Source organism: Brettanomyces nanus, chromosome 4 (genome assembly GCF_011074865.1).
Source record: "Brettanomyces nanus chromosome 4, complete sequence".
Lineage (NCBI taxonomy): Eukaryota > Fungi > Ascomycota > Pichiomycetes > Pichiales > Pichiaceae > Brettanomyces > Brettanomyces nanus.
The window spans coordinates 2,447,078-2,461,268 of record NC_052377.1 but is presented as its reverse complement, the minus strand read 5'-3'; the positions used below and the strand labels follow the sequence as shown (position 1 = coordinate 2,461,268).

Sequence of the window (14,191 nt, the reverse complement as noted above, 5' to 3'; positions counted from 1 at the left end):
CGCCGGGGACGGGATGAGATCCTAGCGAGACGACGGAAACCATATAGTAGTTATCAAATATCCCGGTAGCCAGCAGATATGCAGGCAGATAGCCAGTATACAGCCAGCGAATAGCCACCAGGTAGCCACCAGGTAGTCATCTGGCATCTGCAACCCGAGTTAGATCGCTGATAGTCATGTGAAGTCATGTGAAATCTCAGAAACTGTGGCGAAGCTACTCTACATTGCAACTCATGTGACTAAACATATTCATACATTTACACTAAGAGCATTAAATAATGCATCATATTAAAGATGCAACCTCGGCCTGTAAAGCACTGCTGGTACTGACCAAATCTCTCTTCTCAGACTGGTCCTCCTTTCTGGAGGCCTCCTTGGCCAAAGATTCTTTGAGCATAACCTTGTCCAAATTCCAGTACTGTACCAAGAACGCGAAAGCAGCTATACCACCGGCAATAGCGATAGCGGCAAATGGATAGATCAAATATGGATCATTAAGAGCAGCACTACAAGCTTCGGAAATAGCGGCAGAGAAGGCGTTCATTAAAAGGAACAAAGCCATCACCAAACCCTTTGAATTTTCTGGTGCTCTAGTGTAGGCCAACTCGTAAGCTTCAGTGTAACAGAAACATTCACCAGCTGCAGCCAACATATAGACAATGATATCGTACCAGGCAGTAAGAGGAGACTTCTCATCGCAATCAGAAGCATACCAACCGCAGGGAGAAGTTTCGTACACTCTCCACTGAAGAATTGCACCAACAGCCGAAGACAAAGCTCCAAGCATGAAACCAAGAAAGATCTTGTACACAACCTTAAAGTTGATGTTGTACTTGATAAGCAAAGGATACACAATGTAGTCCAAAATAGGAATGAGAACCACAATGGTGATCTGGTTAAAGTTGTTGAATAGATCGTTAGGCACGTTTTTGGTGGTCATGGCACCAGCCTGAGCGTTCAAAGAACTACCCAAACCGGTATCATTTAAGTTGAAGAAAATCCAGTAAAGGAACATAACACACTGTAAGAAAGTTGTCTTGAAATCACGGATATCCTGCTCACACCAAGTAATTGGCTTTTTACTTTTCTCCAAATAGTAGGTCTCACCACGAGCACCCATAGTGGTAGGATAGGCAAAACTCCAAAACTGTCCATGTGACAATCTTTTAATGAAGCCAGGACGGAAACAGACACGCAAAACTTTACCAACCTTACCCAAAATAGAACCTTGAGGATACTCCTTCTTTAATTTTGGACCAGCCAGAACCATAACCATACAAACAATCAAATACATGATACCTGGACATAAGAAGGCTAACCAGTAGCCGACATCCCTGGCAGCATAAGAGGTAGCGATTTCCAAGAAGGCACCAATGTTGATAGACCAATAAAATGTCATGGTGACAGTCTCCATAGATCTATCTCTGTCAACGTAAACGACATCTCCTTCTGCCGTCTTTTGTAAGACATCACATCTATAAGGATATTGGTCCAAAAGCAAAGGAAGTAAATTTGGCTTGATGAAACCGGTACCAACAGCAAGTGATAGAATACCAAAGATAACTGCGACCACGGCGTGACCTTCAGCGATGACTGAAGGAATGGCGGCGATAACGAAAATAATGTGAGAAAGCAAACCAACCCAAACACCAATCATAATGGCCCTGAACTTGCCCAACTTGGCATCTGCCATATAACCTCCGAATAAAGGCATCACATAAGCCATAAACTGCAAAAGCATAGTAAGACCGTTGGCGGCTGGAATACCCATACCTAAAGCACCTGCATTTTGATTTTCTCCATAGACACGTCCGGTCGTAGATCCATCTGGGAGAGGTCTCATAATAAAGTTATTAAGGATACCTTGCACACCATAATAAGAACCTCTTTCAGCAAACTCAACCATCAAAATCAAGTAACAAACCAAAGGAGGTCTGGTAGTAATAAGTTTATACTTTGATCTATCTTCAGGGGTAGCAATAGCTAGTCCCAATGGATTATATTCATCAGCATAATCGATAATATATTCATGACCTGGAATCTCAGAGGAGTTGTCTTGAGAGTCGTCAAACTCTGTTACCACAAGGTCCTGCTGAGATTTTATAACCTTTTTCTCTTCGATATCAGCCATGACTAAAATGGAAGGAACGATTAGACTCAAAATGAGAAAATAAAAAGAAGCCAATATGAAATACGTGCACAGCAGTTTCGCACAAAGTTCTGGAAATAAGATCTATTTTATACACCGCTAGATAGGTCAGTAATCTTTATACTGCACTTCGCTAGATGTACCCACTCTCGTCCTTGCTGACTGTGTGGCGTCACATTGTAATCGGTATCATGCCCTTGATAGGCTCTTGAGATGGATGTGCATATCATCTCGGGAGATTCCTCCACAGTAAAAGAAAAGAAAACTTTTGGGCGCAAGAATTTGCCGACATTTGTTTTGTTTCGTTTCTTTTTCTTTTTCTTTTTCTCCTATTTCTCTTTCTTTTTCTAGAGGATAAGTCCGTTTGGTATTTTTCAAAAGCATTTTTATCTGGTTCTTTTTCTTGATGATAAGAAGCTCTTAAGATTGTGTAACGACATAGATATCAGATAAGTGTTTGTCAAGTGAATGAGAAAACGGGAAGAAAAAAATGGTAGATTAAAACGTGACCTAACGTTAGTCACTATGGAATGGTTAACTAGTATCCGTTAGATTGTCAGAAAGTGATGACGAAAGGTGGAAGCCGAGGAAGATAGACAGGCCCCTTAGGCGAGAAAAGAAATAATTTCAAAAACACGAAAAAAGAAAAGAGAATGCCTTGGTGCCGCACCATCAGAGCACATAGTGAAAAAAAAAAACGGTTTAATCTAATGTGCCTACTTTGAACTTGCAAAGCTTATCAGAACTCCTTTTGAAACATTATTGGATTAAGAAAGTACGTGGGAGCCGATGCAGGAAGCATATCTATTATTTCGAACAAACTTCCTCTCGTGAATAATGCCCTAATCATTAGATATGCCAAGATATTCTTTCTTTGTTCGGCCTTTTTAACAATGGAAATTTGAGATCATGCATGATTTTAGAGCCAATTGACTGGGCGGCACGGCGCGGCGAGAGATAGGTTTTTCCGTTAAGGGAATTTTTTGGGGCTTCTTACATTGTGCTCCAGTATTTTTCTTTCATAAAGTCAAAATTATATAGGCTTAGCACTGATTTATTTGGAGCCTTCTCAGGAGAAGGGTCCTGTCGAACGTAAACTGTGGAGGCGATAACCAAGGGAATGATAGTAAAAAAGGAAAGATCAAGTGGCTCCATCAAGATGTCGTGCTAGTTGGTGACTCCTAAACTGTACACCACCGCTTCCGCAATTCATTATCGGGCCGTTTCAGGCATAATAGATTGGTGAAAGCAACTACTAGGAAACCTTCGATCTTGAGGCTATCTAAGAAACTCGTCTCACAAGCGATATGAGCAACACAATGCAGCAACGCTAAAACTCTGCAGCGTTTCATCCATCTTCGCTATCATGATTCTTGCGTGATTATTATGGATAAGATAATATGAGGGGGGGTCTCCCAGCGAGAGGGGAAGATGTCTTCTGGGTTGACCACTTTATCATTTCGGTTATCACTGTTATCTCTTTTCTGGGCTCGCTAGGTAGGAGCCATTCAAAGCCGGTGTGGGTGAGGCTCAATGAATATCAATTCTTCCAATTCCAGGAGTGCCATTGTCAAAAACAGACCCGTCGATTAGTCGACAAATATAAACTTAAAGATCAAACCTCCTTCCAATACACTATATATATTATATACCCTTTTCGTCAGTTCAGTCAATTATGACAGAAATCGAAAGCTTTAAACGATCTTTGAAAGATGACCTTGGTAAGATTAGGAAATCGACCAATGATATTTCAGCTACCTCGATTCCACTATTGAAGTCTCTCTTGGCGATCATTAGAGGTAATAATGCCAATTTGGCCTTCAAGGAGGACATATCGCCTTTGCTAAGCTACATATTATACTATATTTGCTATAAAGAAACGGAATCACCAGCGTTGATGATAATAGTTTCCTTGAAAAACTCCTTTGGAGAAGAACTACTTGGCTCAGAAGTCGTAGATACTGTCGATGATATGGCTACTACTTGCGAGACAAGGACGCAACGATACGAAGTGATACATGTGATCTCAGCAGTTTATCCGGTGATGATATCTGCATGCACAGAATTGTTCCTTAATAACGATCCGGTGGTCAAGTTATTGGCCAATGAGATTACTTTCTTATTAGGTAGTGGAGAAGATCAACTTACATTTGATGGAGCACATCACTTGAAACAGATTTTGAAGCTTTTCTCCAGTGCATGCATAGATGACTCATGCCGGAAGTTGATAGCCAAAATTTATTTTGGATTACTAGTTAAGACGTTGAAAATGGATGGTAGTGACGAGACCAAGCTTGAAGCTCAGTGTATAGCTGCCACTGTGGTGATCAAGATATGGAGTTCGATTCCTCAGGAGACATTTGAGGGACAGACCGATATTTTATCACTAAATTATCTTAGTGAGGTGTTGATAAATGGATTGGTACAGAATCACACCAAGGAAATGGTATCTAATAGTATCGAGGGAATAGCATTTCTATCTCTGAACCTTCAAGTCAAGCAGATGCTAAGGAAAGACGACAATTTCCTCACCTCATTACTCGAAAAACCACACGTGAAGAATAGAGATCTAGCGTATGGTATTCTTTGCATAGTAACCAATCTTACTACCTACAATAAGGTGCTCAGCAAGAGTCAACAATCGATGGAATCATTGAAGAGCTATGCCCAGCTGTCCAAGGTGGACCCCAGAGCAGGTAAAAGAAGACATAAAATTACAGAGGATAATGATAAAGATGTTGCTAAGTTTGTGAGTTATCTTTTGGACAATGAAGAGATTTTGGAGCGGATTTCTGACGCTTTAAAGAATGCAGCATCTAGGGGAGTTCAAACACAGGCCATTCGAATTATCGGTAATCTCTGCTTCAAAAGTGAGCACCGTAAAGAGGTAGTTAAACATGGAGGTTTGGGCATTGTTCTGAGCTATCTTATCCACCATTCCGACGAAGTCAAGTATAACGCTGACACTTTCTGTGATATTAAAGGTAATCATACTATAGAAGACCCAGGAACAAGGCTCATAGCTCTTAAATCAGTCGCTAGGATTATAATGAGTCACAATCCGAATTCTCTATTCTATCAGAAGTTTGATATCATCACCACTGCTCCATTTTTGCTTGAACTGGTCGTTCAATATGACATGGATATCAATGGAACAACATTAGAAACTCCAATATCGTCACTTGGAAACGAAGCTGTTGACAACTCGGACTGTTTTGAGTCTCTCATTGCACTCGTGAACCTATCATCGGTGGTCAACAATCCCCAGATCAGGGAATTGATTGTCAAACTAGGCTGGACATCCATAGATAACCTTATGCTCTGTTCCAACTTTCAGATTCAACGCGCCGATCTAGAGCTACTTTCTAATATGATGCTTTCACCTGTTTGTTCAGAGAAGTTCTTTAACTGGAGCACCACTAAGGATAGAAACTACAGAAACTTTGAGAAGCTATGTCAGTTAACAGGCTTGGCCGATGTACAATCCCAACTTGCTGTACTCAATATTTTCGCCAATTGTAGCGACTATGAACTAATAGCAAAAATGTTGGCCGAATCCAAACTATTTGGCGACAAATTAATGGAGATTATAAAAGGTCAGGACTCTGATGAAGGTGTTATTTTGAGATGCTTTTACATTCTTATGAATCTGCTAAATGTTTCGGAGACCAGCTCAAATATTTACAAGCAGATTACGCTCCTAAAAGAGACAATAATCCGCATTTCCGTTACCGCTAAGGACTCGGAGGTGCAACAAATGGCCAAAGAAATCGTCAAGGCGCTAAATTAGACGAGGGAGAAACCTACTTTCAAAGCTTTGCGTCTGTGGATTGTCATAATTCTTCAATATATTGGTATTCGCTGGCGCTGTCTCAATGAACCCGTCCAAATCGATCCGGAAAAGCTTGTCGTATTCTTCTGGTGATAGATTGGAGTATTGATCAAGAACCTGATGTGACTCAGCAAGGATTTTGTCCCGATATTCAGCTTCTGGGAAGAGTATTTCTTGATACTCCAACGAGTCAAGTTCGCTTTTATGCTTCTCCACGCTCTGCATCAACGAAATATACTCTAGATCGAAATACAACGGCGATTCTGTAATTGCGGATCTATGCTTATCGTTCGTCAATGGAACATCGAGAATTTCGAGGTAGTGTCTTCTCGGTAGACATTTATCCAGAGCCAAGAAAGTGGTATCATGCACTGAAGCAATAGGCTTACTTTCCTTTTCAGCGTCTTGATCTTCTTCGCTTAGATCCAGATCCAAATCTATTTCATCTTTATTGTCAACTTTGGTAATTTGGCGCTTTTTGTTCCAGTCAACAGTTACTTTATAGCCAACATGCAAATGTGCTGCCATCCAATATTTTGGTCTGAGATGCTCAAGTAATTCTCTGTTCATTGGCGATCCCAACTCGCCTTTTTCAATGTCTTTCTTGAAAAAAGGCTTCTTTTTGAGGAGATAATTCAACGATCCCCACCTATAGATACCTTCCGGCCAATCATGAGATACTACTATACTATCATTGCATTCATTCAATAGTCGAAGTTTCATATAATCGTCTTTTCGATAATGATACACCATACGAATTGCCCAGCGATTGTATGGTAATGCTTCGTCTCTTCTTATATTCATAAAATCTCTCGAGTAATAAATTCCCGACCAACCTATAATTCTGAGACCCTTATACCAGACAGCTCCTGACCTTCCCAAATAGTAAATATTAGGAGCCACAAATCCTCCATATTTCAATTCTTCAAGATAATTTGAAGCTTCATGATTTCCGCCAATGAATATTGTAAATACGGGTGCTTTCTTTGCTCCCGTATAGTAAGCTTGAAAGTCACCCATAGATCTGTATTTGATAGGCACACTAATACATTGCATATCTGCTTCATTTCTTAAGCTTTGAAAATCTCCGCATGCAATGAGAAGTTCAACATCTTTATTCTTAATACTTGAGTATATCTGGTCTAAGTTGCCGTGACAGCATCCTTCAATTGCAATCCGCATTACCGATAATCTGTAGTATACTGCTCTGAACTATACTATGGTTTACTCTGTTAGATGCCTGAGATTTCAATCAGTATTCCGTTTTAGGAAAATCGAGAAGTGAAAAAAAATTTTTCAGAACAAAAATAAAAAAAAAATATTTCAGACGTATTTTCAGGCATTTTCTAGGTATCTTTCATCTGTATCCGGTATCTATTTCATTAGTTTTTTCTTAGGTCAAGTAGAAAATGACAACCATAGGTGTTAAAAGGTCAGCAGAGGTTATCGTGGAAACGGCTTCCTCTAAAAAGCTCAAACTTTCTGAAAAAGTGGAAGAGGAAGAGGACTCGTTAGATGAACTCGACTCAAAGGATGAACTTGATTCAAAAGATGAAAATTCAAAGGAAGATGAAGATGAAAATTTAAAGGAAGATACTGATAAAGAGGATGGTGTTGAAACATCAAAGACATCGTCTAAGGAGGCCCATGAAGCACAGAGAAAGCTTCTTCAGGACAGAAAGATAAAGAGAAAGTCAGGCATTGAGGTGGAACAAATCAAAAAACTATGGGAGAAACTCCGTGTCAGGAACCCTCCTGTTCCCAAGGAAGTCAGAAAGAAGCTTAGTGATGAAACCTGGAAGTTATGCCACGGTGTTATTGGAGACTTGGTGTTGAAGCATGATGCATCCAGAGTGGTTCAGACCTTGGTGAAATTTTCTAGTAAGGAAAGAAGAGATCAGATATGTAAAGAGTTGGAGCCATACTATTATCCCCTTGCCATTTCCGCTTACGGTAAGTACCTTTTAGTGAAGCTCTTGCATTATGGATCTAAAGAAAGCCGCACTTTGATCATTAACTCACTTCAAGGAAAGTTCCGTAAGCTTCTTAGACATAGAGAAGGTGCTTACGTTCTTGAGGATTTGTATGTGCTATATTCAACATCCAAGCAACAGAGACAGATTCTTAGAGAGTTCTGGGGTTCCAAATATGCAGTCTTTTCTGATGATAGTATGGATGACCTCACCATTCAGAAAGCATGTGCAGAATCTCCGGAGAAGAGAAGAATTATCACCAGTAATTTAGCCACTGCTATACAAGCAGCTGTTGAAAAAGGATCAACTGGTTTCCAGATGTTGCACGCTGTAATGAAAGAATACATCAAAGTTTTCGAAGGTGACGAAGTGAGAGAATTCATCGATCTGGTGAAGGATCAGGTTGCGGAGATGGTCCATACACCAGAAGGATCCGAGGTTGCTTGTACTGTAGTTGCAATGGCTAATGCTAAAGAAAGAAAATCCATTCTTAGAGGCTTGAAACCTCATGCTAATCTTATGGCCAAGAACGAGTACGGTTATACAGTGTTACAAATGATATTCATGACAGTTGATGATACAAGGCTTGTTGACAAGAGCTTTTCTAGCGAATATAGTGAGAGTTTTGTTGAGATTCTCTCCGACAAGTATGCTAGAAGACCGTTTTTGTACCTTCTTAACGGCCTTGACAAGGCCTACTTTTCTCCTAAAGCGCTCAAAGAGTTGGAGAAATACCTCAAGCTGTCAGAAGAGACGTCCAAGAAGCCTCAAGAAAAGAGAAGAAAGGAACTTCTTAACTGCTTTATGCCTCTATTCTACAAGACTTTATCTGAACATGCATATGAACTCTTGAGCGAGAACATGGGCTCACAGTTTGTTCAAGAACTTATTATGAATAATGAATTGCCTGAAGAGTCCGCCGAACTAAGAGAGAAAGCATTAGGAACCATTATTGATGGAGTTAAGGGTGATATTACTAAAGAGAGTCATCTTATTCACAAAAAGTACACTGAGAGATTACTCAAATCCCTCTTACAGGGGGGTAAGTGGAACAGGGAGAGGAAAGAAGTTGACCAGATCGCTGGTATTGGAATTGGATACGATTTTGCCAAGAAATTCGCCAGTCAGCTATTTGATTCTGGTGAAGATGAAGAAGCATTAAAGATGTGGATCTCTGATAATGGAGGTGCTTTTGTGCTTGTAGGTCTTGTGGACTGCTTTAAACTTCATGAGAAGGACGCTGATGCCAGTAAGTTACTAGATTCTTTGAGAAATCAAAAGGAATTCATTGAACAACACGAGGAAAACTCCAAGGGAGCACATCTTTTGAGAACGATTTTGGATTAAAGGAAATATGTACCACAACTAGTTTATAGAGAAATGGATGAAGTCCTCGAACCTATGTAATCTCGGTGTAAGGATGCTAATTATGATAAAGGCAAAAAAAAAAAAGGTTCATTCAAAAAGGGAGACAAAAAAAAAAAGAGGAACAAGACAATAAATCATCATCATCACTCTGTTCTTTAGTATAGGATTACTAATTGAGAATGCCAGCTAAAGAGGACTGGGATAAATTCAAGAGGCCGGACAATTCGGACGAGCCGGAGAAGGAAAAAGAGGTGAAACCACTTAGTGAGGATGATATTCAAGTGTTAAAGACGTATGGTGCCGCCCCATACAACGATTCTATCAAACAGGTTGAAAAGGATCTTAAAATAGTTGAAACTCGTATTAAGGAGAAGATTGGCATTGAGGAGAGCGATACAGGACTTGCTGCACCTAATTTATGGGATGTTGCTGCAGATAGAAGACGGATGAATGAGGAGCAGCCATTACAAGTTGCTAGATGTACGAAGATTATTCAATCAGAAGAGCCAGAAGATGAAAATGACAACGATAACGACAATGAAAATGAGACTGTGAATGAACCAGATGAGAAATCAAAATACGTGATTAATATTAAACAAATAGCCAAATTTGTGGTGGGGTTGGGAGAAAGAGTTTCTCCCACAGATATTGAAGAGGGTATGCGTGTTGGCGTCGATCGTCAGAAGTATCATATTGAGCTCCCCCTTCCGCCTCGAATCGATCCAACGGTGACTATGATGACAGTGGAAGAGAAGCCGGATGTGACTTACAGCGACATTGGAGGTTGTAAAGAGCAGATAGAGAAGCTTCGTGAAGTGGTGGAACTGCCTTTACTTTCACCTGAGAGATTTGCCAAGCTAGGTATTGATCCTCCAAAAGGTATTCTTTTATATGGTCCTCCTGGTACTGGTAAGACCCTTTGTGCTCGTGCTGTGGCCAATAGAACTGAAGCTACATTCATCCGTGTGATTGGTTCGGAGCTTGTTCAGAAGTATGTGGGTGAAGGTGCCAGAATGGTGAGAGAGTTGTTCGAGATGGCCAGAACGAAGAAAGCATGCATTATCTTCTTTGATGAGATTGATGCCATTGGAGGAGCTCGTTTTGACGACGGTGCAGGTGGTGACAATGAAGTTCAGCGTACCATGTTGGAGTTGATCACGCAATTGGATGGTTTCGATCCTAGAGGTAATATTAAGGTAATGTTCGCTACAAACAGACCTAATGTTTTGGATCCGGCTTTACTCAGGCCTGGAAGAATCGACAGAAAAGTGGAGTTCTCGCTTCCTGACTTGGAAGGTAGAGCTAATATTTTCAGAATCCATTCCAAGGCTATGTCATGCGAGCGTAACATCCGTTGGGAATTGATCTCCAGAATGTGCCCTAATGCCACAGGTGCTGAACTTCGTTCTGTCTGTACTGAGGCCGGCATGTTTGCCATTCGTGCCAGAAGAAAGGTTGCTACGGAAAAGGACTTCTTGAACGCTGTTGAGAAGGTGATCAAGGGTAACATGAAGTTTTCGTCGACGAGCAGATACATGCAGTACAATTAAATAGAGGCTTCAAGATTAGTAGTAATAGTAGTATACAATGAGTTTATTCCCACCAACTCATACAACCCATTCCATCGGTTTGACACGATCCCACGATGGCATAAGGTGGAGTTCTGTAGCTGGCAACGTCACTCTTATCTTTATTCTTATCCTTTTCCGAGGTGTCATAACTAGACAACGGATTTTCGGGACCTTTAGGTTTGACGTCATTAAACACCTCTTCTTCGACTCTAAAGTTGATTCTTTCATTAACATCCAAATAGAGACTGTTATCTTCATCCATCTGCCAAAGCCAGGCATTTTCGTTCGGGGAATATGACGAGTTTTCAAATATGAACGATTTAGGAATGAATATGTCGTTGAAGAATTCCATGTTCACCTTAATACCTTCCTCAGAGCACGATTCGATCCATCCCGTTAGCACTTCTCCTACAAAAGGTCTGAACACTATGCATCGGAATCTCACTTTAATGAAAATAGCACCATCCCCGGGCTTGAGCATGCCGTCGCCAACCTTTAGTATGTCCCATACTGATATAACGAGTCCTAATTTGGGAATGACTTTATTGGCATACTTAGCGTTGAGTTCTTGTTTGATAGCCACCAATCTGGGTAGATTGAACATATTGGGAGGGATCCTTGTTAGGTCGGAAATTACTGAAAGTTGAAACATCGCCGACACGTCTGACAGAGGAATCCACTAAGAAGATGAATACAAAAGTTGTGTCTAAATCGAAACTGAAAAATTTAAGACACTAAATTTAAAATCTCGAGATTCATTTTTCACTGGACTCGAATGATTACAGTCTTTAGGAGTCTTCAGGAATAAATAAATAAATAAAAGCTAAGAATGGGTCAGTACTTTCTGACGGCAGGTGGAACAGACTTACACTCATTCTCGTCCAAAGTGTGTGTAATGACATGTCTGTAACCAATCTCAACAGGCTTTCCAGTACTGTTTTGCCATGTAAGCGTATGCTTCTGCCAGTTCTTATCGTCTCTGTCAGGATAGTCATCTCTTGCATGAGCACCTCTGGATTCCTTTCTTGCAGCGGCAGCAATGGCGGTCTGCCTAGCGCAAGTTAACAAGTTCTGCAACTCCAAGGTCTCGGTAAGATCGGTGTTCCAGATCATTGATCTGTCGCTAGTCTTGATATCGGGAAATTTGGCCTCAATCTTCTCTAGCTCAGCTACACCCGCATCCATATTATCCTGGGTACGGAAGACAGCGACATGTTTCTGCATACATTTCTGCATCTCCAAACGTAGATCAGCAGTTGTAACAGATCCGCTCGCCGTTCTAAGCTTGTCCAAGTTCTTGATGGATTCAAATCCGATATCTGCAGGCAACTCCTCGTGAGGTGTACCTGGCTTTAACTGGTGCTTGATAGTTCTAGCCACAGCGCGGCCAAACACAACCAAATCAAGTAAAGAGTTGGCACCCAATCTGTTTGCACCGTGAACAGAGGCACAGGCAGCCTCACCGCAAGCCAACAATCCAGGAATCACCTTATCATTACCATCATCGTCCACGGTAATAGCCTCGCCCGTGTATTTGGTTGGAATACCCCCCATATTGTAATGAACAGTAGGTATAACAGGAATAGGCTCTTTAGTAACATCGACACCAGCAAAGATACGTGCAGTTTCCGAGATACCTGGAAGACGCTCTTCCAAGACAGATGGGGGTAAATGGGACAACTGAAGAAACATCCGATCTTTTGTAGCACCTACACCACGGCCCTCATTAATTTCCATAGTAATAGCACGAGAGACCACATCACGACAGGCAAGATCCTTAGCATGAGGAGCATATCTTTCCATGAAACGCTCACCTTCGGCGTTGATCAAGTATCCACCTTCACCTCTTGCACCTTCAGTGATCAAACATCCGGAACCGTAGATACCTGTAGGATGGAACTGAACGAATTCCAAATCCTCCAGCGGGAATCCTGCTCTGGAAACCATCGCATTACCATCGCCAGTACAGGTGTGAGCAGAAGTACAAGAGAAATAAGCTCTACCGTATCCACCAGTAGCAATAATAGTCTTGTGAGCCTTAAAACGATGGATGGTACCATCTTCTTGGTTATACGCTATACAGCCGACAACTTTACCGTCGTGCTTGAGTAAGTCCATGGCAAAGAACTCGATGAAATAGTGAGTGTCATACTTCAATGATTGACCGTATAAGGTGTGCAATAAGGCATGGCCAGTTCTGTCAGCCACGGCACAAGTTCTATAGGCTTGACCACCCTTTCCATAGTCTTTAGTCTGTCCACCAAAGGCTCTCTGGTAGATTTTTCCCTCCTTATTACGGGAAAATGGTAGACCCCAGTGTTCCAATTCGATGATGGAAGGAGGAGCCTCTCTGGTCATATAATGGATAGCATCCTGATCTCCCAACCAATCAGAACCTTTGACAGTATCATACATGTGCCATCTCCAATTATCTGGATGGGAATTTCCCAAAGCAGCATTAATTCCACCTTGAGCAGCAACTGTATGGGATCTGGTGGGGAATAATTTGGAGATACAGGCCACTTTGAAGCCTTCCTTAACAAGTCCAAAGGCTGCACGCAAACCGGCACCACCGGCACCAATAACGACACAATCATATTCGTGATCTATGATGTGATAATCCTTTGCCATAGCAAGAGAGGCATCCTTACCATTAGTATCGTTGAACTGACTAATGACCTGTTTTGAAGAGGTTGAGCACGAGAACTGTCTCGATGCTGAAGCGAGCCAGAAAGGCGAAACCCTTGTGGCAAATGATCTGACAGAGAGCATTGCTGTTGGAGAAGAACAAGGGAAAAACAAGAGAAAACTAGTGGCAAAATGAGAGTAAATCAATCAATGATGGTCCAAGTTGTGGTCTCCACTCCGTAGCACCGAATAGGTTTTTCCCGGCAGGCCACGAAAGTAAAGTTAAAGGTTCGCGGGTGCGCGCGTTCTACGGAGAAGAATCGGAGTCGGGAAACTGGGACTGCCCGGTGGGAGCAATCAGACTACTTAATCTACAAGCAGTTTGTCGGAGTGTCAGCAGGCTCTACTTATTTGACACGTTCAGCTACTACTTCCCGTTTGTCTACTTCTCCTTCCCGTTTGTCTACTTCTCCTTCCCGTTTGTCTACTTCTCCTTCTCATTTGTCTACTTCTCTGCACTCGTTACTCCCTCTATCCCGGCCAACAAAATTTTTCAATCTCTTCAATAGGAAATAATTGTGGGGATGAGTCTGGAAAATTAAGCTCGGAGAAAACACGGAAATTGACGTACAACCAATGAGAACGTAAGCATCGGATATCATCGCTTTCT

At 41.5% G+C, this 14,191-nt stretch overlaps 5 protein-coding genes across 5 annotated transcripts; 2 read left to right on the top strand and 3 right to left on the bottom strand.

Moving 5' to 3' along the window:
- Window positions 1-283: 283 nt before the first annotated feature.
- FOA43_004412 (uncharacterized protein) lies at window positions 284-2,131 on the bottom strand (the record flags this gene model as incomplete). Its single annotated transcript, XM_038924654.1, has 1 exon — window positions 284-2,131. The coding sequence occupies one exon, from the start codon at window positions 2,129-2,131 to the stop codon at window positions 284-286; it is 1,848 nt and encodes a 615-aa protein (XP_038780582.1).
- A 1,693-nt stretch (window positions 2,132-3,824) lies between these two features.
- FOA43_004411 (uncharacterized protein) lies at window positions 3,825-5,939 on the top strand (the record flags this gene model as incomplete). Its single annotated transcript, XM_038924653.1, has 1 exon — window positions 3,825-5,939. One exon carries the CDS (start codon window positions 3,825-3,827, stop codon window positions 5,937-5,939), a length of 2,115 nt encoding a protein of 704 aa, XP_038780581.1.
- Window positions 5,940-5,958: 19 nt separating this feature from the next.
- FOA43_004410 (uncharacterized protein) lies at window positions 5,959-7,163 on the bottom strand (the record flags this gene model as incomplete). Its single annotated transcript, XM_038924652.1, has 2 exons — window positions 5,959-5,964; window positions 6,099-7,163. 2 exons carry the CDS (start codon window positions 7,161-7,163, stop codon window positions 5,959-5,961), a joined length of 1,071 nt encoding a protein of 356 aa, XP_038780580.1.
- Window positions 7,164-7,390: 227 nt separating this feature from the next.
- Window positions 7,391-9,301, top strand: FOA43_004409 (uncharacterized protein; the record flags this gene model as incomplete). The annotated part of the gene is made up of 1 exon (XM_038924651.1): window positions 7,391-9,301. One exon carries the CDS (start codon window positions 7,391-7,393, stop codon window positions 9,299-9,301), a length of 1,911 nt encoding a protein of 636 aa, XP_038780579.1.
- A 1,614-nt stretch (window positions 9,302-10,915) lies between these two features.
- On the bottom strand, window positions 10,916-13,665 carry SDH1 (succinate dehydrogenase flavoprotein subunit; the record flags this gene model as incomplete). Its single annotated transcript, XM_038924650.1, has 2 exons — window positions 10,916-11,556; window positions 11,763-13,665. 2 exons carry the CDS (start codon window positions 13,663-13,665, stop codon window positions 10,916-10,918), a joined length of 2,544 nt encoding a protein of 847 aa, XP_038780578.1.
- Between the last annotated feature and the right edge of the window lie 526 nt (window positions 13,666-14,191).